The following is a 23903-nucleotide window of genomic DNA, read 5'->3' as shown; positions in this document are numbered from 1 at the left end:
TCTTGCTTTTGGCGGGTTTGCACTTGCTGGTGCTTTCATCTTAGATCAATCCTGCGATGGTGGAAGATCTCTCAACTTCTTCAAGGAGAAATTTGTAACATTTAAAAGGTGGGTTACAGGCGATGATAGGAAGGAAGAATTTAAAGCGATAACATATGTTGAGGGCAACGAACCGAATCCGGATGGTGCAGGCAATCAAGCGAATCCGGATGTTAAAGGCAATGAACCGAATTCGGATGGCACAGGCAATCAAGCGAATCCTGATGTTGAAGGCAATGAACCAAATCCGGATGTTGTAGGCAATCAAGCGAATCCGGATGTTGTAGGCAATCAACCGAATTCGGATGGTACAGGCAATCAAGCTAATCCTGATGTCGAAGGCAATGAACCGAATCCGGATGGTACAGGCAATCAAGCGAATCCGGATGTTGTAGGCAATCAAGCGAATCTGGATGGTACAGGCAATCAAGCGGTTCCAGATGTTAAAGGCAATGAACCGAATTTGGATGGTACAGGCAATCAACCGAATTCTGATGTTGACTCCAGTACCCGTACAAAAAGTGACGAAGCTTGAAACCAGTAGTGATATTGTGTTGTATAATATGTGAATTATTTGTTTTGTTTACTGCTGCTGTGATATGTACATTTCGTTGATGTTATAAACTTATTGTGTTCTAGTTTATGTTCATTTCGTATTCCATTTGTTTGATACAGCAATAAATTCATAAAAGAAATTTGTCTTAAATATTTTTAGTAGTATATAGTACAGTGATGATGTAATAAAGTATTATTATAATTCTAAACCGATAACTTGTACACATTTTTGATTGTTTGATGATTTTGAAATCAGAGACTGAAAGAACTACCTTACAAGAAAAAAACTTAATTAGTCATATAAATTTCCACTATTTCATATTAAAAATAATAATAATTTATACAACCAATGACCAAAAATTTGTCACTGGGGACTAACGTAGGTATATGTAAGGAATTGATGTTACATCAAGTTAATTTTTCTTATAATCTTGAGTCAATTGGTTTTAATAGTTTAAAAGTATTGAAGTACATATACAAACTAAAAAAAAAACGTTGTACAGCCTTTCCTTTTAATGTAGGCTTTAAAAACAATAATTGTACTTAATTTTTTTTTCACGTTTGTTACAATTTTTACGTTTTTACTTCATAAAAGGCATGTGAAAGATTAAAGTTACTAGTAAAAATTATTTTAAAGCTTTTAGATTACAAAAATGTATTATAAAAAGTTTTTTTTCCCAACTTTAGATTATCTCAATTAACTATACTTTCGTTTTAAACTATCTTTGAATTAAATTAGCTAGGAAACTGTTTTAGTATTGTAAAAGTCAAAATAACTAAATATGTAGTCATTTTTAATTTAACCCTTTGTAAAATTTGAAATATAAATGTTAAGAAAAAATTTAAGTTGAACAATAAATCAATCAAAGAAAATATTAATTTATGAAATCATATAACAAATGTTGGATATTTAGAAAGGTTAATAGATTATAGCAACCATACGCTTTTTTTTTATCTAGAATTTGAAAAATATATTAGATTTAAATTAAATCCTTATATTTCTAGCATAAATCTTCAAATTTGAAATAAGTGTCTGAACTAAACTTATAGATTTAATGGTTTAATATTTATGGCAGCTCTTTAAAAGGTAATTCAGAGAACAATCAAACAGGTATTTATTAATAGCTTTGATATACATGATTAAATTCTTTATAATTGTAGTTATTTTTTTTACTAAAGTCAAAACTTGAATAAAGTCAACATAACTGTTATTAAACTTTTAGTATAAATAGTTTGTCTGTCCAGTTTCACTAATTTACTAACTTAAAAAGAAAAACATAGATCTAAAAATGTGTTTTGTATTATTTTAGAATTTTCATATTATAATTAAAAGTAACTTTTATCAATCAACATGCTTTTGAATACTTTAGGCTAAATTTTTAAAGTTAAGTATATTAAGTGTGATATTTTGAAACGAATTATTGTACATAAATATACTGTTACATAATAGTTAATATATTAAACTAAAAGTAAAACAGCAAAAATTTGATAATTTACATCTATAAATATCGATTTCAATAGTGATTAATTCGTATAATTTTAAAAATAAAACATCTGAAATAATTTACCTTTAAAAGTATTGTTTAATGACTGTTGAGTTTTAAAATGTCAAACGTAAAAGTGAGTAAATTATTTTTGTTGGCAGGTTTGCAGTTGCTGGCACTTTCATCTTAGATCAATCCTGTAATAATGGATGGTCTCTTAACTTCTTTCGGGAGAAATTTGCAGGTTTTAAGAGGTGGATTGCAGAAATTTTAAAAACAGAAACGAATTAAAATGTTAAAAGAATAATCGTACCTGTTGATTGTTATGATATTTATGTGATAAAAACTAATTATGAGAGGCCAGATACGAGGGAAAATAATGGAAATGATACCTATATATTAAGTTCAAACGACCCAAATAACATGCAAGATAAACAATATAAAACTACTGTTAGCGAAGGTCAAAATTCAGCAAGTGAAGTTCTTGAACCGAGTGCAGGGACTCGTGTTGTTGCAGGGACTGGTGTCTATAGTGACCATGCGGTTGAAGAAAAGGAACAAAATCAGTTGGAAAGTAAACAGAACCAGAAAAAGATGATGAAACATATCAGCAGTAAAAATTCGTTGTATAGTTTGTGTAGTCTTTTTGCCTTTTCTTTCTGGTGTGTTTTATTTTTTATTTTTTGATGCTATAAATTATATGTTATAGTTTATGATTATCTTGCTCATTTTGGCTGTTTTTTTTTTAATAAACTCATAAACAAACAGTCTAGTTTGTTTCAAACAATTTAGTTATAGGATTTTTTACTCAGTCCTACTTAACCTGCCTTGTAAGTTTATTTGGTCTAGCTCTATTCGTATAATTGATGGTTAATATTCAATTTTATCACAAAGATTTAATTCAAACATTTATTAGCCTTATTGTTAGGCTTGAAAAATTTTAAAGAATTATCAACGTACAACATTACAAAAAAAACTCTGTATGCATTTTAAGAACAAATAAAAGTAGAATGCATGACCATTTTGTAATTATTTTTCTTCAATTGTTTAATAAATTAAATATGTCTAGGACAACGAATGAACTTTAAAAAGCAAATGTATTTTTTTTTTCATATAAATTATCTTTTTATAGTACAGTTTAGTAATTACAAACGTAAATTAATATGTGATAAGATTTAAAAAAGTTTAAAGCTTTATCCTGTAGTTAAATCCTTTTTAATAATGTGTGTTTTTCTTAAAATACTTGCAATAATAGGTATTGTTGAACTTTATTTAAATCTTATCAATATTGCCAAAATTTTTTTGATGCATTCTGGTAATCTACTTCTGACTAGTTTTGGGAGAAATATTCTAAGTTAACATACAAACAAACAAAAACATGATCAAACAGCTACAGTAACTAAATTATTATAGTCGGTGCACGAATCTGATGATGCCACTAAAGAAAATTAAGCAACATAACATTTTGTTTCCTTCACTATTATTTGTAAATAAATTATTACTAGTTTTTCAAGTCAAAGATAACAGTTTACTTTTATATATTTTTAAAACAAACTAAGCTAAAAAAAATACAAATACTTAAATTTCAATTAATACAAACTAGTTAAAATAAAGTTCTTCAAACGAATTAGCTGTCCACTATATAGAAAGTAAAATATTTTAACAAAAAGAACTTAAGACTTAGATTTAATTTTGATTACTATTACTACTATTTTGATTACTACTAAGAAAGTATGTAGGAAGTAAAGATAGAAAAAAACCAAAAGCATCAAAATTTTAGTACATAAAAAAAGTTAAAGTTTATTTTGAATTTTACTCTACGTTGTTTCTAAATTTTCGTTACCCTGGTCTAGCAAAAAAAATATTATTTTTTCTTAACTGTGGTAAGTACCCTGCATTAAGACACAAGCATTTGTTTTCCAATTCAAATTCTCACTAAATGATAATTTGTCTAAAAAAGCAAGTTTTTTTTAGTGGTGAATAAACATCAGTCTTAGACTCTACCCTTTGCAATGATAAAGATTTTCTAGGAAGTTTAAAAGAGGTTAAATCAGTTAAGTATACATTAAAATATTTTTAAGTTTAGTAAGTCTAATAGTCCTTTAGTTTTCACATGTTACTCTTATTGCTGCAACTTTGTTTAGTGACTTATCATTAAAATTATATTTTCTGTTTTTATATACTTAAAAATGAATTTCCAAAAATAATTTAAGGTTTGAATAAAATTTTAAAACATTTGTTTTTGTTAGTTTTGGTTAAGATATAATTCTAGTTTAATTTTTTTTTTATTTTGCTGTTTTTCTACTATTTGATAAAAATTTACAAATACATGGTGGCCCACAAAACAATTTTTTAATTAAAAAATAAACTGTGATGTATAAAAGTCTACCAACTCCTGCTTTAGAATGCTGAGAAACAAGGCCCTTATAAAGTTTGTAATAATTCAGTATTGGGTGAAAAAAAATTGCAAATTTGCGAATCATATATTCTTTGTAGTTTTAATTTATTTAAACTAGATGTTTTAAAGTAAGTATAAATTCAAACTGGAATGATTTATGCTTAAATTGGTCAAGAAACCTTGATGAAGCTCAGAAAACCTTGATTAGAATTTAAAAACCATAAAAATTTAAAAATAATAATTTGGCCATCCCATAAATAATTTTATTACCTTTTTTACGAGCTTGCATTACTCTTTGAAAAATTTTTTGAAAGTTTTATCTTTGTATATTTTGATAATTACCTAGGATGATGTTGCACCAATATTTAGTTGAAATGATAATAGTTAGTCACTTTTATTATAAAGTATAAAGTGATTATATCAATACAATAATTTATATATACAGTGTTGCCACACACTCTGAAAAACTTAGGGAAGTTTCAAGTTGTAGAAAATCTCAGGGAAACTCAGTGAATTTTAATTCTTTTTTTTTAACTCAGGGAAACTGAGGTCATTTTTGATTTTTTCTAAAAATTTAAGGTAATTTTTAAGATTTTTTAAAAATCTGAGGGAATTTTTTTTTTAGATCTAGATTAAGATTTAGTTAATCCAGTTTCAAAATTTTGTTCAAAACAGTTAATTTCATTTATTTTTAAGTGCTTATTTACAAATTTAAGCCTTGCGGCTAGTTCTTCAATATTCTTAGATCTAACATTGTATTTTTAAATAGAAAAAAAAAATTTAAGGATTTGAATAAAACTCAGGGAAGTTTAAGGTTACTCAGAGAAGTTTCTAGTCACTAAGGGATGATTTTTTGACCCAAAAAGTGGCAACCCTGTATCTAATTCGATATTGTAAAATGAAATTGATTAAATATTTTAGTTTAGAATAATTAAGTTTAATTCTTACTATGTATTTATATAGCTGGTTAAAAGCAAAATATATTTTTAAACTAAACATTGGTTTTTAACCTAAAATTGTTGTAAAAATAGACATTGAATATAAAATAATTTCAGCTTAATATTAATGCAACATCATCCTTGGTAATTACTTATGTTTTGATGCTAAGGTCAAACTTAGACAGTAAGCAATAATAGTAGTAATACTAATGGTCAAAAACATAAGAAAATATGAGATTTAAATCATACTGATTGAACTATTTTATGTAACAATTAATCAAGGTTTGAAATTTTGCTTATTTATAAGCTTCAATTTAAAATTTTAAGTTGTTTTGAAATAACTATAAAGGTAAACAGAACTTAACACAGCTACCAACAAAAAAAAAGTTACTGATAATGTTATAGTACAAAACTAAACTATGTATCATAACATATTATTAATACTATTGCTTTAACCTAAAATGTCTTTAACACTTGCAAACATGTTTAAATAGCTGCTAAAAATTTAATTGAAACAGTTTAGGATAAATTTAACAACATTTTTACTAATCTTTTGGTTTCCACACTTTCCTCCATTTGGGTCATACTGCTAAATTAAAATCTTGTCTTACTTGTTAAAAACAAAAAACTATCTTGCATCTGACATGCATATATGATTTCAGTTGTTTTACTACAAATGTTTATTTACAGATAAGTGTTTCTGCATAAAAAAGTAGCCCGAAGCCTTCCTCTTACAAATCTGATCTGAGACAATTCAGTATTCCAAGATCAAAAAATTTGACACCACATCTTGTGGTTAATGATTTGTTAAATGTTTATTAAATACTTGATTTAAATTATATGTCCACATGAATGTAATTTTTGGACTAAGAACATCTCTAAAAGGTTTCATGACTTTAAAAAGTTAGCCTTAATTTGAAATTTGATTTATCAGAACAAACCAGTTCTGTATACCTGCTACAGGTTTTTTGGGCTAGAAAGTTGCAAATAAAGTCCTGATTTTAAAGCAAAGGCTCTATACCAGTGTTTTTAAAATCATTTTTATAATGGTTCACTTATAAGAGGTTTTGAAAATAACTACCCTTTTTTTAAATACATTGCCCATTTCCTACTTATTGCCCCATTGATAGCCGAAATTCCTTTAGAGAAACAAGAAAAACATTATTTAAACATTTTTTAACTTAATATACTTTTTTTGTTAAAAGCTTAAAATAACTTGTTACATCTCTGTGTGAGATCCCCAGGTTTTTGCTTTGCTGCTATACAGTCCATTTTGGTCAGGAAGTAGACTCATAATATTTCTACTCTATTCGCACCATTGAAATTTTTGAGTACTGCTACTGACTCCATTACTTTAGCAACACATATTTTTATTGAATGGGGTTTTAATTGAAGAGCAAATAAAGGGACGATTTTGAGATTGGGTGCACAGGTTTTTTTCTAGTTCACATATTTCAATAACTGTAAATACCACTATTCTAGGGTTTGAAATGAAGAGTAAGGAAAATGGAATAAGACAATACAAACTCTTGGGAAAAAAAACAGTATGGCCGCAACACTTAACTTATACTAGATGTTCTGGGGTCTTTGATTAAAAGTAAAAAAAAGAGGTCTTAGATATATTCTAAAGAAGATTCAAAACTTCTATTAAACATTCTGGAGTTTTTAATAAATGAGGGCCTTTTTTTGTGAAAAAGGGGCGGTTATGAAAAAGAGCTTAGAGGGCCTTGTTCTAGAGTTAAGGATCTTAACACCTCTACTCACTTAAACTGTGTTTGCATATTAGTTTGATAAATATAGATTTACAGGCTCGGTCAATAAGGTCAACAAAAGCTAGATTCTAATTTTTTATTAGTAGTGACAAGCTATTTAGAAAGTATGGGCTAATCAGATCAATTTTACTTTTTTTTTTATGAAACTCAGGCTAGTTCAAATGTTTTTTATAAATCTCCGGCTATGTTTTATGCCTTTAAACCTACTTTTTTTCTTGTAGATAGCTTTTGTTTTTTAGTTTCACATTGCAAAAACTTTTTTTGTAACTCAGCAAGCTTTTTTTGCTTCAAAGTGTGGCAAACCTGTATAAATATAATAATTTGAATTATTCAAAATTTCTACTACTGTTTGAATATATACTGTTTAGGTATCATAATGGTTAATTTGACATTTAAGTACTTTTGTTCTTTAAATTCTATCGTTGGTGTTAAAAGTAAGAAAATTGTTGTTTGCAGACTTAAAGTATCATTAGACATTAAAATAAACTGATCATAATGAATAGTTTGGTTAGTTTTTTGTCTAACATATTAAACAACTCTTGTTTTAAATTTTTTTAGTAAAAACTGAAGTATAAATATGGAAACTAACAAAGAAGAGTTTGTAAAGCCACCAAAAGAAGGTTATTAGCTAAAATAAATAAAATTAACAGGAATGGTTAAATATTTAATAAATTATTTGTTGATAGTTATTCACTAACAGTTTAGTAAAGGAGTATTAAATCAACTTTATGAAATTAATATTATTTAACTACCCTTTTAAAGTAAACATTAATAAATGTTTAAAATAAAATAAAAAAGAATAATTTAAAACTTTTTTTGTTTTATGCTTTAAATTAGTTACTTATATCACAAAACGAACAACAACTCAAAACACTTGGACTAGTTTTACAACTTATTAAAAATCATCCTAAAAGCTATTTATAGCAGTTTGATACCATGATGCCTAATATTCTTAATTCTGTAACCAAACCAGTCTATTAAACTACGAAACATTATTTATAGTAACGTGTAAATGTAAGTCATTATTCAAAATTGTAAACCAGTCAAATTTACAACACCGTTTTTTACTTTGCAGCCGGCAAGTGGTTGTCAACAAGGTACTGCCTCGCGTATTTAGCATTCTTTGGGTTTGTGAACGTGTACGCGTTGAGAGTCAGCTTGAGTGTGGCGATACTGTCAATGGTCAACACGACTTACCAACAATCAGCATCTAATGCGTTATCAGTTGCTACTCATCAGTCGAGCTGCAACCAGAGTTTGCAGCCAGACACAAAGATTGCTGTTTGTTTTCGTTTTAAGTAGTATTGCTTTAATTTGTGCTGTTTAATTACAAGTACTGCGAATGATTTAAAAGTCAGGTTGATTGATATTGTTTTTTTTGTTAGTGACGTTTTGTATTATACATTTTGTACTGTTTTTTGTTAAATCTGTAATTAGATTAAAACTTCGTTTTTTTACACTGTTTTTTTTACTAGATATTTTTTTAATTTAAGACTTAGGTTTTTTCAATTAAGCAAAAATTAATATATGTATTAAACACACAAATTATCATTTCAGTATAAACCATAATTTAAAATTTGTGTTGTTATTTAATTTTTGTATTACATAATTTTTGTTAATATTATAGTTAAAAATATTTTATCATTTATAAAATAAAAGTAAAGTATGAAGTTGTGTACATTTCTATATATTTTATATTAATTAAAACAATTAGTCATTTAACTTTATCTTTTATCAAGGAAAAAAGTATAAATTTAAACAATAATAAGTTAAATTATATACACTTTTTCTTACATGTTCTTCTTATTAGCATAGTCATTTGTAGTACATACATCTTATTCAAATAAAGCTCAATTTTAATTTGAAGTATTGTAACTGACTAACTAAATAAGGAGATGCACTGCAATATTATATACTTCTGATAGTTTGATTTGTAAGTTGTGTATACAACAAATTATATTTTTTTGTTTGTTGAATCCTTTTACAAGCTTAAAACTTCAGTCATTTTTATTTGCAAGCTGTTAAAAGCTTATTTTTTTTTTTTTATTAATTTTGCTCTACCAATGAATTGAAACATTTTTAGTTTGAATTTTTAGTCTCCTTAATTTTTGTATGAAACAAAGCTTTTAAAAAATTAGAATCACCATAAAAAGGTTATATTTTTCAGGACGGAGAGTTAAATTGGGACGAGAGCCAGCAAGGATTAGTTTTGTCGGCTTTCTTCTACGGAAACCTCTGCACCAAACTTCCTGGTGGCTACCTCGCTGGAAGGTTTTGTAAGATTTTTGTTCAATTTTTAGCATTTTTTTACTTGTTAAAAGTTTAAGTAACAGTTTTTGTTGTGGTCTGTTAACTCAAACAGGATATGCTTGAGTGTTCATGTGTGTAGGTGTTGAAAATAGCAAAGTACGTGTGCTTCAAATTTCTACTTTAATAGTTGTTTATCTAAAAGTAAGAAATTTATTAACTGAACTAATTGTTTTCATTTAACCAAACTTTAATATTTTCTGTATAACTTTTTTAAGAGCTTTTAACTTTCATTGCATTTAAATTGAGTGCCAATTCTAAGTTTCTTGCCAAAATTTTGTACACAATATTTTCATAGCTTCTAGTTATGAAGGCGTATCAGCTACTCTAATAATTAATTTTTGACCTAACCAATAAAGTTTTATTAAATTTAAAACATTGTTTATAACTTTTTTAATGAATTTTATAAATTAATAAAAAACAGTTTCATGCATATACTTTGATGTACTATGTTTATTCATAGTCAAACATTTTTATTTTTTTTTAATTTTAGTTTAGTAGTTAATTTTTTTAACTGGAAGTCAAGTTGATTTTAATTTAAGAGTTAATTTATTTTAATTAAACAAAAACTAAATGCTATATTATAAAAATTAAGTTAAAAGTTTGGTGGTAATTAAAAATGCTGACTTAAACAGATACGGCAGTAAGTACCTAATTGGATTGGGTGTATTAATTCCATCACTGCTGACCCTACTTATCCCAATTGCAGCAAGATCTTCTTATAAGCTGCTCATCGCTCTCAGAGTAGTCCAGGGTTTCTTAGAGGTTTGTTATCATGATAAATAAAAACTAAACGTTTTAATAGTGGTTGCTTTATTAAAGAATTTTTTTTTACTGTTTTAAAACATGTACTGATAAAATTGCTTATACAACACATTGGTAAATTGTTGTTCTTAAACTTATTTTTAAATAAAATTGTTTTAATTTAAACTATTAATTTCAACATGTTATCATTTAGAGCTTACTTTTCTAGATTTCCACTTAAAAAAACATTGTAATGAACACAAAAGTACTTAAATAAGTTTTAAATCTAAATTATTACACAAAATTATCCAAAAGCTAGCTTTCATCTTTCAATAAAACTCCTGGTATAAAATCTTAATTTAGGTAATTCCCTGTAACAGGGGGTCAAATTTCCCGCCGTTCTGGCTTTGTGGGGCAGATGGGCCCCTCCCATCGAGAGATCGTTCCTTGTATCACTTACGTGTGCAGGTAGCCACTTTGGGACCATACTGAGCCAGCCTATTTCGGGTTTGCTGTGCGAGTCTGATTTGCTTGGGGGGTGGCCTTCAGTGTTCTACGTTTTTGGTTGGTTTAAAAAATATTGTTGTTTTAATTTACAACTACAAGTCATTACTTGGTATATGTACTGAATATCGAGTAACTAAAGTAGATAAACTAGTACAAAAGTTCCATACATCAGTGATCTATGTGTTTGATTGTTTTAAAATAATGTTTTAATTTACAACTAGAATCCATTACTTGGTATATGTACTGAATATCAGGTAACTAAAGTAGATCAACTAGTACGAAAATTTCCATGCATCAGTGATCTACGTGTTTGAATGGTTGGAATTTTTTGTGTGTAGTTGAAATATAAATGCTTTAATATTATATAGAAAAAATCACTTGAAAGTAGTTTATTGTTTTTAGAAGTTTCTAAACCCATCAGTAGTGATACTAAGTGTCAAGTGACTAAAGTAAATCAAATAATAGAAAAATTAAACATACTGTGTAAGAATAAGTGTAGACTTATTTTTGTAAATATAACATTTCTACATGAGTCAATCTTTAAAACCCTTAGTTTATGTATAATATCATACTAAGGGATTTTGTTATTTATTTTTTTTTAAGAATTTTTTATGTCAGAACAAAAATTTTAATGTTCTGTATTTAAATTATACGATTATTTTACTGGTTAAACTTTTAGATATGATGAGTTTTAGTAGTTCAAACTCAAAGTTTAACACTGAACTAGTATTTTTGACTTGTTCAGTTTTTCAAAACCATCAAAAACTGCATGTAAATACAGGAATCTCGGGTGCGTTCTGGTCGTTTTTATGGTTCAAATTTGCCTTCAGCTCGCCTGAAAGCCATCCGACTATCAGCAGGGAGGAACTCAAATACATAACATCAAATGTTCCGCCGGTGAGTTGGTTCATCGAAAAGTAAAAAGCTTGTTTAAATTAATTTTGTTTCTAAAGAAATATGCTGTTTGGTAACTGTAATGTTTTTAGGTCTCAGTTTAAAAATAAGTTTTTTGAAGTTTTTAATGCTTATTATCGTTCAAATACAATAAATACCATCATGTAATCATTTTAGTTTGTTATAACAATATGAAAATAGAACGTTTTGATATTTTCTTTTTGTTTGTTTACATTATTTTTCAAAAAGAAAACTCTCAAAAATATGAAAATGTAAATAATAGTCATGTCAACAGCTAGGCTACCACAATCATTTAAATTACTTATTTTAAACCTCATGCATTTATATCAGAGTTTCCAAAACTTTTTTTCAAATGGCCTCCTTTAAAGAAATAAAAAAGGCTATTGCCCCCTCCAACAAGACTACTCAAAAAACTACCATTCAAAAACACCTAAGACCTTTTTTTCGATCTTCATCTGCAACTCAAAAATATCTAGTGTTATTTTCAAAGTTTTAAACCACCTACCCACCTTCGCCCCTTTACTAGTTATTACCCCCAAGGAGAGCGATATCGCCCACTTTGGGAAACCCTGATTTATACACTATATTTACAGGTAAGCACGAACACCGCCACCCCGTGGAAAGAAATTCTCACGTCAGCACCGGTGTGGGCCTTATCATTCGCTCAGATGTGCGACAGCTGGGGATGGTTCACGCTGATAACGTTCCTTCCCAAGTATCTGAAAGACATGCTTCAGTTTGATATGTCTAAAGTCAGTTTGTAATTTGATTACGATTATTTTTTATGTGTTGGTATAAAACAATAAAATTTATTTTCAAAGAGCTTGAATGAAAAAAGTCATGAGGCGTCTGCCTGGACTTTTACAACAAAAATCCAAAAAAATTGTTTTTATAAACATAATTTTTTCAACTATTAATCGCCTATATTTATTTTTTAAATATAAGTCTTTTAGTTGATTTTAAATTGTTATATTAACTTTTTTTTTTATCTAAAGAAGTTTTAACTGTAAAGTTGTCTGCTGTTCAGCAGTATCGAATATGACTTATTATTGTGTATAAAACCGCGAAAACCCCAATAAAATGTCTCGTTTTTTGTAATAAAAGCTCTTTTTTTATTTTAAGCGTAATCCATTTTGTTATTGTGTTGTTATTGCATGTAGTAGTTTTATTTAAAAATTTATTTATGCCTGTTGTAAATAAACTAATTATTTTAATTTCCTTGCAAACTCCTTTATTTTTATTAGATTACACAGAAACTGTTAAGTATTCACAAATTAACGCAAATTAGCATTAAAGTCTACTACATTCAATATTGGACACAATATTTAGTGTAGGAATGAGCAACGTACACCAATAGAAACACCTGGTCCATGACGTTTTTTAGTTTTAGAAAAAAAAAATTTTTTAACAAAATGTAGCTTTGTTGTATCAGTTATTTTAAAATGTAATCTAAACTTGATTTTTAATAAAACGTATTGCTTATTTAGTTACAATTTAATTGCAATTACTCTTTAAAAGGGTTTTTATAACTCTTTTAGTATAATTTTTCAAAGTTACAATTAGACATTGTTGTAAATTATACTTTAAGCCCTTATGTTTTGACTGCAACCAGTATCCTTTAGAACCACCCTTTTTAAAATATTTTATCTAATACTTTTTAACAGTATAAATAATTTTAAATTATAATTATTTCCAAAAGATTTATAAAAATTTGATATTTCTAGCTCAAAAACATAAGAAATAAAATGAAATACTGTGGTCCAGATGTTTGTACAAAAGAAACTTTTTACAGACGGAAATATATCTTAAAAGTTATTTTATTCTAAAAGAATAATCTTGAAGTCAATACTTTTTGGTTTTATATAGATTCCAGTGTTAGTTTTTCTTTAAATAATGTCTTTAACTCCCTATGATCTTAAACAGTTGAAAAACTGTTAAAGTTGAATTACTTTAAAACGCTGTATAAACTTGTCTGTTTTAAAGACTTTTTATTTTACACTTTATATGATTTAGATTTAAAATAGTAAAACACGGTACTTGTGAACTATAACAACATTTTTTATAAACTACTTCACTGCAACACGCTATACCATCAAAGCCTTCTCATAAGTATGAATTTTATCAAACAGGTCGGATTTGTAGCAGCGCTGCCATACCTAGTTATGTGGGTTAGCGTCAATATATCTGGGTACACTGCTGATTATATAAGAGGAAACTATTATCTCACTACTACTAACACCAGAAAAGTGTTTAATTCAGTTGGTTAGTACAGTTACTGTGTTAAAAGCTATATATTTTGCTAAAATGTTTATAAAAACATTTCTAAGATCTATTTTTTGTTTTTATCTTTAGTAAAATTTACAAAAAATATAATTTAATTAATGTTTAAGTTATGAGCATTTAGTTTTAAGTTATGTGGTTTGTTTAAGAAATCTTTTTTCAAAATAAAATGTCAGTTTTTTTTTTTTGCAAAAACTCCAGTACAATTCACTAGTTTAACAAAATTTTGATTTAACCACAAATTTTATTAGTTTTAAGTAAATAACGAATAAACTTTAACTTTTTTTTTTTCAAAATAACTACTTATTTTAAAACACAGGGTTGCCAAAAAAACCTCGAAACGTGAAAAAACCTGGAATTTTTAAAAATTTTTACATGTTAAGTAGTTAAATTTCGATTTGACACAAAAAATGTATCATATAGATCAAATGCTTGTGTAAACATCTAACATTTTTTTTGTTAAAAAACACATTTTTTTATTTAATACAGTAGTTTTCAGTTTTTTTATACCATTTAACACAGTCTTTACCCTGAACTTAACTTTAAACTAAAAATAGACCCAAAAATGTGTACTTTAAGAAATCTGGAGAAAATTTGCCAAACATTTTTTTCAGGTTTCAAAATCTGTTATTTTTTATGATAATATAAAATGAAATATATTTAACCTTTTGTTGTAACTTTAAATTGAACATTTACAACAAAAACTAATGATTATCTAAATATAACATTTTTTAATATGTTCTTTTTTTCTATAATTTTTATCAAGTCCGGCGAATTTTTTTATAATACAATTCTAGCCTACCGACCGAAAAGTTAGCCACTCTTAGCTTACAACAAAAACCATTTTTTGAAACAAATTATTTCTTAAATTTTATCTTAATTTTTAGGTTGCGGGTTGTTAAATAATGAAGAAATAATAGTTGTTTATCAAAAATAATTCATTTATTTAAATAAAAGTATAAAAAATGATAAATATTTTTTCAAAATCTAAAACTTTTTGTTTATGTATAAATAAATTAACTTTTTCTAAAACATGTTTGAAGTGTGACTATGAATGATTACAACAAAATCAATTCAATTTAACAGGATTCTTTGGTTGCGGGTTCTTTCTAGTATTAGTTTCGTTCGTGGGTTGCAATAAAATACTAGCAGTTGCATTACTGTGCCTGGCTGTCGGATTCGACGGTTGCATTTTCGGTGGCTTCCATAGCAACCACATGGATCTTTCGTCACGGTTCGTTGGTGCTGTTGGTTTAATTTTATGAAAAAAAGTATAAAACTTACAGGGGATAAGAGAAGCGGGGCAGGTTCAAAAACCTGCAAATAATTTGCATATATTAAAACATTGTTTATGTTTTATAGTTTTTTAGTTTAAACCCTAACCCACTTTACCCAAACATATAACCAATAAATCAAAAAACAAATTAATAGATAAATTCAAACATAACACAAACATAAACTAAAACATATAGTTCTCAGTTTGATATATGCAAACTACAGGGTTGCCACTTTACCTGGAAAAACCTGGAATTTGACAATTTAGGCTAAAATAACCTGGAAAAACCTAGAATTTGAGATACTTCGAAAAAAACCTGGATATTTGATCAAAAAACCTGGAAAAACCTGGAACTTTTAATAACTTTAACATTTTCAGTTTTAAAATTTTGATTAGACACAAAAAATCTATCATATATTATAATTAAGATTTTTTGTCATCATCAAAATTTTTTTTTATTAAAAAACGCATTTAAAGTAACTTTACAGTATCTTTTCAATGCTTTTATTCTATTTAACACAGTTTCTTCAATAGAAATTAACTTAAAACTAAAAATAGACCCAAAAATGTGTACTTTTAAAACCCTTGAAGAAATTTGGAAAACCTGGAAAAAAATTGAAAAAATGAGTGGCAACCCTGAAATTATTTGCAAGTTTTTTATGCTACCCAGTGAAACCTACCAGCCTTATCCCGAATCTAAACGATTATTTGTTTGAAAATAGTCTCTGTTGTTGTCAATTAGTTTTTGTTTTCCAAAATTAGGCTCAAGAAGCGCAATATATTAAAAAACAAATTGCAAGGTTTTCTTTTCTTAGCAGTACTTAATAGACATGTAACTCTTTAACTGGTGGTGTTAAATAGTAAAGCTTTCAATTCAATATCTTAGTAAAATATCTTGGTAGCCGAATAAGTACATTGTAAACACGTTTTGTTTTGTTTTTTAGTTTGACAAATATGGTTTTAAATCCTAGCAATTTAGTTTTTCAGTGCTTACATATGTCTGTTGTGTTTGTCTTCGTTTTCTATGTAGTGTATTTTGTTGTATTTTTTGAGCACAACACGCATAGCTTAATTCGGCTTTTAACGTGCCTGTCATTAATAAACTTTAGTTTAATAAAAAACTATCAAACCAAATAATAGACCAAATTAGTTTTGCTATCTAAGCCATAAATTTCCTGAAAACTTAATTAAATTTGATCGTGTTGATAACTTTTTAACAACATTTAAACTCTTAAAACTCTAAAATTTTTGTCAGATATTCAGGAATACTGATGGGGATATCGAGTAGCTTTGGAACAGTTTCTGGTATTTTATCTCCAATAGTTGCTGGCGTTTTGACTGAAGAAAATGTTAGAATATTTTTTTAATTTGTTTATTTAACTTTATATATGTAAGTTTTTATAAAGTGAGTTAGTTTTAAATAAAGTTTAAGTTTTGTAATCATAATAAAAATGCTTATAACAGTCTCAACTACATATGTTGTTTTTTATACTCTAAACCAAAGTTTTCCAACTTTTATAATCCCCCTTTAAAGAAATTTAAAAAGATGTGGCTCCCTCCAACAGTATTTCTCAAAAAACTACCATTAAAAACGCTTAAGACATTTGTTTACTTCATCATGAACACCAGAATATATAGTGTGAGTATCAAATTATGTCCCCGTTACCCCTTTACTGCTCATTACCACCCCCTTGCTGCTTATGGCCCCTAAATTTCTGTAATGGCCCACATTGGGAAAAGTTCTAAACAATAATTATGTGTTAGTGGTTATTTAAAACAATTTACTTGTATACAGAACATGAAATAATAATTGCACTAAACTCACATTTGTTAACAACCTAGCCATATACAAGTTTTACAACTGAATTAGATTTAAATGTTATAAAAAGAAAATTTTGTGTAAGTTTATGACACGGGACACTGTAGGCACATTAGTAGTTAAAGATACGATATATACAGCTATAATAAATAAACATAGAAACTAACAGCTGCAATGATAAACACCAAAATACTGAAAATACAAGCTGTACCACTTATAAACGTTCGTTGTTAATAAAATCATTTATTTAGTATAGTATTTTTCATACAGAGCACCAGGGAACAGTGGCAGTTGATATTCGTCATAGCGGCAGTTATATACACTGCGGGAGCTTTTGTGTACATTTTGTTTGCTAGCGGTGAAACCCAGCCTTTCAATAGTGTGACGTATGAGGAATTGAATGATAGTAAAAGTTGCGTGCAAAGTATAGGGGAGGGTAAAAGTCCCGCTTAAAATTTTTTTATTAATGACAATTTGTTTTTATTTTTTTAAATTTAAATATGTTTTTACAAGTACACTGCAAAATTAGCTTTTTGTTTTTGCTAAAGATAAAAAAATGTTTATTTATTCTAAACGGACGTTTTTTTTTTATACATTCACGGTTTTTAATTTATAATATTTATGTGTTTTCTAATTCAATTATTTATTTAAAAGTACATTAAATGTTTTAATTTGGCTCATTTTAAGTTAAACTATGTTTCTCTTAACCTTTTTTATTTATTGTGCTTTTAGTTTAAAATAGGTAATACTTAAATAAGTTCTACTAAAATCATATTTATTGAATATTTCATTGCGTTAATATACAAATTAATATTAAAAATATCAACTTTTTTTGTATTCAAAACTTAAAAACTTATTAACTGCATTAGAATGCTTATTTAAAGATTTTTTTTCAACGTTTTTACCTTATTTTTAAAGCTTTTAATTTTTTTTTTTAATTTTCACCAATTTATATTTATATTAAAACAGCATTTTTTAGGTTTGCTAGTGTAGGTGTAACTTAGTACAGACAACTTTTATTAGTTACACCGGTATACATACGGATCAACTATGTGAGTACATTTTTTTTCGAGTTGTGTCAAAATACTTTTCACTCTGCTGAATTGATTATTTACTTAAATTAATGAGATTTGTATTCTTTTAAAATTTCAAAACTTTTGTTAGGTGCATTCCATTTATACTGTCATGTCATAAGTAGTTTGATCAGAGATATTATTTTATTTTATATATTTTTTATTATATGAATGCTTAACTAAAGATTTTTTCAACGTTTTTTACTTATAATTAAATCTTTTAACATGTATGTTATATAAAAACAGCATTGTTTTAGTTTTGCTAGTGTAGGCGTAACTTAGTACGTGACAACTTTTTATTAATTACACCGGTATACATATGGATCAACTATGTGAGTACATTTTTTTCGAGTTGTGTCAAAATACTTTTTGGTCTGCTGAGTTGATTATTTGTTTAACAAGACCTCGCTTTAATGCTATTTTTTTCAGCTTTTATCCGAGTAAAACGTTAGTTAGATTTGTCTTCTGTCTGCAATGACTAAACTTTTGTTAGGTGCATTCAATTTATACTATGATGTCATAAATAGTTTGATCAGAGATTAAGTGTTTGTTTTATTTTATGTCCTTTCAGTATCTTTATTTTTTCACTGTTTTGTTATTTTATCATGGGTATGTGTAATTTAAAAAATAAGCTGTTTATTTGTTATGAAAATAAGTTTTTAACATACTTGCCAAAAATTAAATTGCATTAGTCTGCTTATTAAATTATTATCATTTGTTTTGTGTTTTATATCATTTTTATCGAAAGTTTCAAGTTTGGCAACACCCAAGGCTAAACTAGGAGAAAATTACAGAAGGAATTAAAAATAATTCTTTCCGGTAGTTCTGATCAACATTTTTCCAAAGTGTTATAGGTTAAAAATTTAAATATGATTTTCTTCAAAGTTTTAAAAAATTTTCATGCTCATTTCGTAAGTTTGTTAAAGAAAATATAACCAGTTGTCTTGAAAAAGCTTAAAATTATTACTTTTTTTTCTAATTAAAGTTTAGCTACGTTCTAAAATATAGACTTTTATAGTAATTTAGATTGAAAAAAATGTTAGGAATCATCGTTTTCTGTTTTAGTTGATTTCAAAGTGTTCATACTTTTTGATTGTTTCAATATTTTTATTACTCTTATTTTTATTATTACTAAATATAGTAAGTGGCGAAAAATATTTTTTCATATGTTTGTTTTAGAAATATGTACTCTATACTATTTAATAAATTTTTTAGGCATATAAAATAATAAAAACTATACATATTTGTTGAAGTAAATAATATCCAGCTCTATTGATAAGCTAAACGACACTTACAAGATAATACTTATTTGCTAGATTCGTAATAACGTAAAAAAATGTAACTATTGATTTTTTTTTTATGACTTATTTCTTGATATAATAAAAAGTTGATGTGTCTCTAAAGTAGTTGTTTTTTAAAGTATACATTTAAGTTAAAAACCAATTCAAAGTTTCTTTTTTTTTAATTGTTTAGATTTAAACATATTTTTCAAAACAAGTATTTTAAACTACTATTTAAAAAGTTCTACGCTATTCAATTTTTATATACTAATGTTCTTAAATAATAATTGCATTTTCAATCAAACTAAAAGTTTTAGTTTACAGTGTTGTTAACATCTTAATTTTCATTATACACTTTTTATAAAGTGTTACTTTAAGGGCACTAATTATTAGCGAGTATTCTGAGACTCACACCAATACTAAGAAACATATTAATTCATCAGCAAAATAGCTTAAACATAAAAATTAGCTAAAGCTTTAATGAAAAAACTCGTGCTATTTTTTTTTTTTTTTAAGTGGTTGATAAGTAAAAAAGTTTATTTAGGGGTTTCAATTGAACCTTTTGCCAAATTTGTCTTTATTTAAAGAACTGAGGCTAATGTTTAAATGTTGTAATTACGTTAATACTTTATTGATAACGAACTGAATTCATTACATTATATCCTTTTTTTTTGCGTATTATCAAAAAAATCATTAAGAAGTAGTTATTTTACATTTTGAGTTTGTTTTAAAATATCTTAAATTAAACAAGCATTTTACCTTCAGCTTAAACTCATGTTAAACTTTTCAGCTTAAAGTACAAACAACTGGTAAAGCGGTTTGTGCATTTACACGAATTTTGATAACTGCATTTCAAAATCAGTGCTTACAGTTGTTTTTGTTATGTTGTGTTAATTAAAAAATAAACAAACTATCAATTAAGTACAGAATACATTTTAGTGTTTCGAAACTATGTTTTGCTGTTGATAAGAACTATATACTGTAAACTTTTTTTAAACAACTTATATTATTATGTATAATATTAGTTATACTTGTAAATTGTTACTTAGACTTAATATAAGCCTTTTAATGAAGGTTTTTTTTAAAACACTAACATAATAATAATTAATATTTAATCATACTAGTGAATTAGTTTTTCTTAGTGAGTGGGCTGTTTAGTTAATAAAAAAGAAAATCCTAAAAAGCTTAGTTTTGCTTAGTAAGTGGCTGTTTAATTATAAAAAAAGAAGACAATCTTAAACTGCTTAGATTTTTACACGTAGTTTCGTTCTCTTTTTACTTTATTCTTTAATTACAAGTGCTTTTTTCATAAAGCCTTTGTAAAATCGTATTTTTTAAAAACTGTTTTTAAGTTGTATAGTATAGTTTCATAACAATTTTTTCAGTTTATTTTTTCTTAATAACATGACATGATTTGTTCTTCAACTTTTATCTTTAATTTGAACTTTGGATACTTTCCTCTACCACTTGTTCCACTCAATAGGCTGAAAACATTAAAATATATTATTTAGAAAAAAATATTCCAAAAAGTCCTAATCTAATTACTCATCAAAAACACACAAATGAATATTGTTTCAATGGAGTATTAGAACTAATTTATGAGGCAACAAAATAGTTACTGTTGTTATTTTTTCACAAACAATACAATTAAAAAACTTACATCTTTGTATCTTCTGATGGGCCGGTCTACCTGATACACTTTGTACTGCTGAGTGTGCGGATAATAGTTGTTGGGTCTCATGTTCGGATAAACGAACTTGTCGGCGTACCTTTTAGGAATGGCTTTAGTGCCGTGGTCCCACTGTTTCTTGAACTCGCGCATCGCTCGAACGGGGTATCGGTGAGGTTCTGATTATTTTGGTGGTTTAGAAAACTTTTTATTTAATTGATTTTATTTGTTAGTAGATACGCCAATTTTAGCAGTTTCAAATATTAAATGAAATGTTAAACAAGCGTCTACTTTAATCTGCTTTGAAGTTAAAAAGAACTAATATAAGAAACCTTAAATATATTAGAGTATACTTCTTGTAGTAGTAATATAGTTTATATATGTACTCCTTATCGTGCACAAAATCGGGATAGACGAGGTAAAAGTATTTCTCTTTTTGTCAGTATAAAAGAAATTTACTTGTTTTTGTGGCCTTTTGTCTATCTAGCTATAGCTCACAGTTTACTCGGTAAATAAAGTTTTCATACCTCCTAATCTATACACTAGTTCTTTTAAATTTACTTATAGTTACTTGTCCTGGACATGACATTAAACTGTATCCTAGTGTAATGACTCGATAACCGAAAAGTTTTATCGTACACCAGGTCCTTGGTCAAAATTTTTGAGCTTTTTTTTTTCGTTTAATAAACAATATATTTAGTTTATTGAACGACAAAAAATCTGCTTAAAGTATTTAAATTTAGGACCTGGTGCACGAAAAAACCTTTCGGTTATCAAGTCGCACACCACAGATACCTTTTAACTACTTGTCCATTACTAGACGTTAAATCACTTAATTTATTCGTTTATTTTAGAATTTGCAACAAAAATTACCTTGAATTTTTCAGTTTAAGATAAACTCAACTTCGATAACTATTTACAATCATTCTAAACTGAAAAAAAATATATAAAAAGATCAATGCAATCTATAAAAACAAAAGAGTGATGAGTGATTAATATTTTGTTAACAGTTACTGTCTTTAAACTTATTTTAGTAAAAGAAATAAATTTAGTCTATCAAATAAATTAACCTTCGTTTGTCTTTTTGAGAAAAAAAAGTGTTCAATAAAAACGTATTTATTGTGTACTTACTGATAGAAAAAACTAGAAGCATTCAAACTTTTTTGTCTACTAGCTTAGTTAAAGATCGTTAAATAAGAGATATATTTTCAAAACTTAAGAGTAATAAGTACTTTAAGTAATTTAAATGAATTATTCTGCTTGAAAAAACTGCTTTGAAAATTTTCTTTTCTTTTTTATGATGAGATTTAAAACTCCATAAGTCTTAAAATTAAAACAAAACTAAATAACTTACTTGTTTAAATTAGACTTTGAAAAAGCCTAAATAAAAAGTTTTAGGTTATGTTTAGTGAACTGTTTTAAATTTCTGTTAAACAGAAATGACAAATAACATTAAGAAAGCATGTCTTGCTGATGTATGCTTTGGTAGTAAAATAGAAAATATAACGAGGTATGAAAAATAATTATAATGTAGATATTCCTAAATGCAAATAACAGCTAAGGGTTTTTTTCTTCTTTTAACTGACTGGTCGCTATACTATAAGTTCAATTTTAAAAATGTTCATTTACAATATCTTGCTTACAACTTTATTTTGATTTACCAATACAGTCAAAAACCGGGTAAAAAAAAATAATTTTCCAAAATTAAAAATTACATACGATAATAGATATTATATGGTTACGTTTATTTCATGCCATTAACTTTATTGCAGTTTTGCATAAAAAGATTTTTAGTATAGAACTAACCACTAGTACAGCTACACTAAATATAATTGATAATATTAACCTGGCTGCGGAAGGGGCCGGTGGTTGCTTTTTGGGGGATTTTTTTTCATGATTTGCTTTTCGAGCCACGTCGTCGGGTTTTCCAGATTTATTTCATGTTCTCCTGAAATTTTCTATTTAGTATAAAACTAAACCCAAGTTGTTTATTGATTACTTGTTTTTTTAATAAACCGGCATAACATTTTTTTATGTATTTTTAAACCATTAATAGAACTTATTGAATTAATTCAAAGTATCAAGTTTGTCGTTTTTGCTTATTCTAATGATCTTGGTCTAGCGAACATTTGTCAATATTCAACTTTACTTAACTATATAAAAGAACAAATATACTTTAATAAAACTCCAACAAGCACGAAAACTTGCCAGCAGCAACTTTACAAACTGTGGCGATTGTGTTTAAATGAAGTTATTGATAAAAGTAGTTATGATTGTTATGTGCATATTTTAACACATGTGAAAGCGTAAAATTCAAACAGACTGTGGTGGTTGTGCGCAATGTGAACGTGCTTCTTCACTTTCCTCCATTTGCTCGGTTCACTCTCCCTCCCCCTGTACGCTACCTCCGGTGTTTCCTGCGACCTTTCCGAAGGTGCGCTTTCCGACGGCGCTTTGATGCTTTCTCGCGAGCTAACGTTTGTCGGGTTTTTTTCAAGGAACTTACTTGTCGGAGTTTTTTTGTAGCTGCTGTTTGAAGGCAAACTTCTGACGGAACTGCTCGGAGACTTTTTACCTTTGAAGGCGCGAAATAGATACTTTTTCACAAAAACAGATGCAAAAATATTTTTTTAAGTGTTTCAAAGATCTTGAAATACAAAATAAATGCTTGTTGTATATTTAAATCATTTCAGTTTTGTACTTAACAAGTTAGTTATAATTTAATGAATTTTAATTATACTAGTTATCAACAAACCTGAGTTCTGATCTTCCGTAATATTTTTCAATTCTCTTCTAAAGCTTCTGTGTACCATGTTTTTATTTTTATTTATTTACAAAGTCAATACA

General features: G+C 27.1%; 1 protein-coding gene across 1 annotated transcript; it reads left to right on the top strand.

Moving 5' to 3' along the window:
* The first annotated feature begins 7763 nt into the window (after positions 1–7763).
* Positions 7764–17487, top strand: LOC145832448 (sialin-like). Its single transcript, XM_082939763.1, has 11 exons — positions 7764–7806; positions 8262–8441; positions 9340–9457; positions 10129–10258; positions 10618–10801; positions 11526–11649; positions 12258–12411; positions 13789–13921; positions 15026–15173; positions 16471–16564; positions 17305–17487. The coding sequence occupies exons 1-11, from the start codon at positions 7764–7766 to the stop codon at positions 17485–17487; spliced, it is 1491 nt and encodes a 496-aa protein (XP_082795889.1).
* Positions 17488–23903: the final 6416 nt, after the last annotated feature.

This window comes from Thalia democratica, chromosome 3, assembly GCF_965202585.1.
Source record: "Thalia democratica chromosome 3, ktThaDemo2.hap1.1, whole genome shotgun sequence".
Lineage (NCBI taxonomy): Eukaryota > Metazoa > Chordata > Thaliacea > Salpida > Salpidae > Thalia > Thalia democratica.
This window is presented reverse-complemented; position numbering and strand designations above follow the sequence as displayed.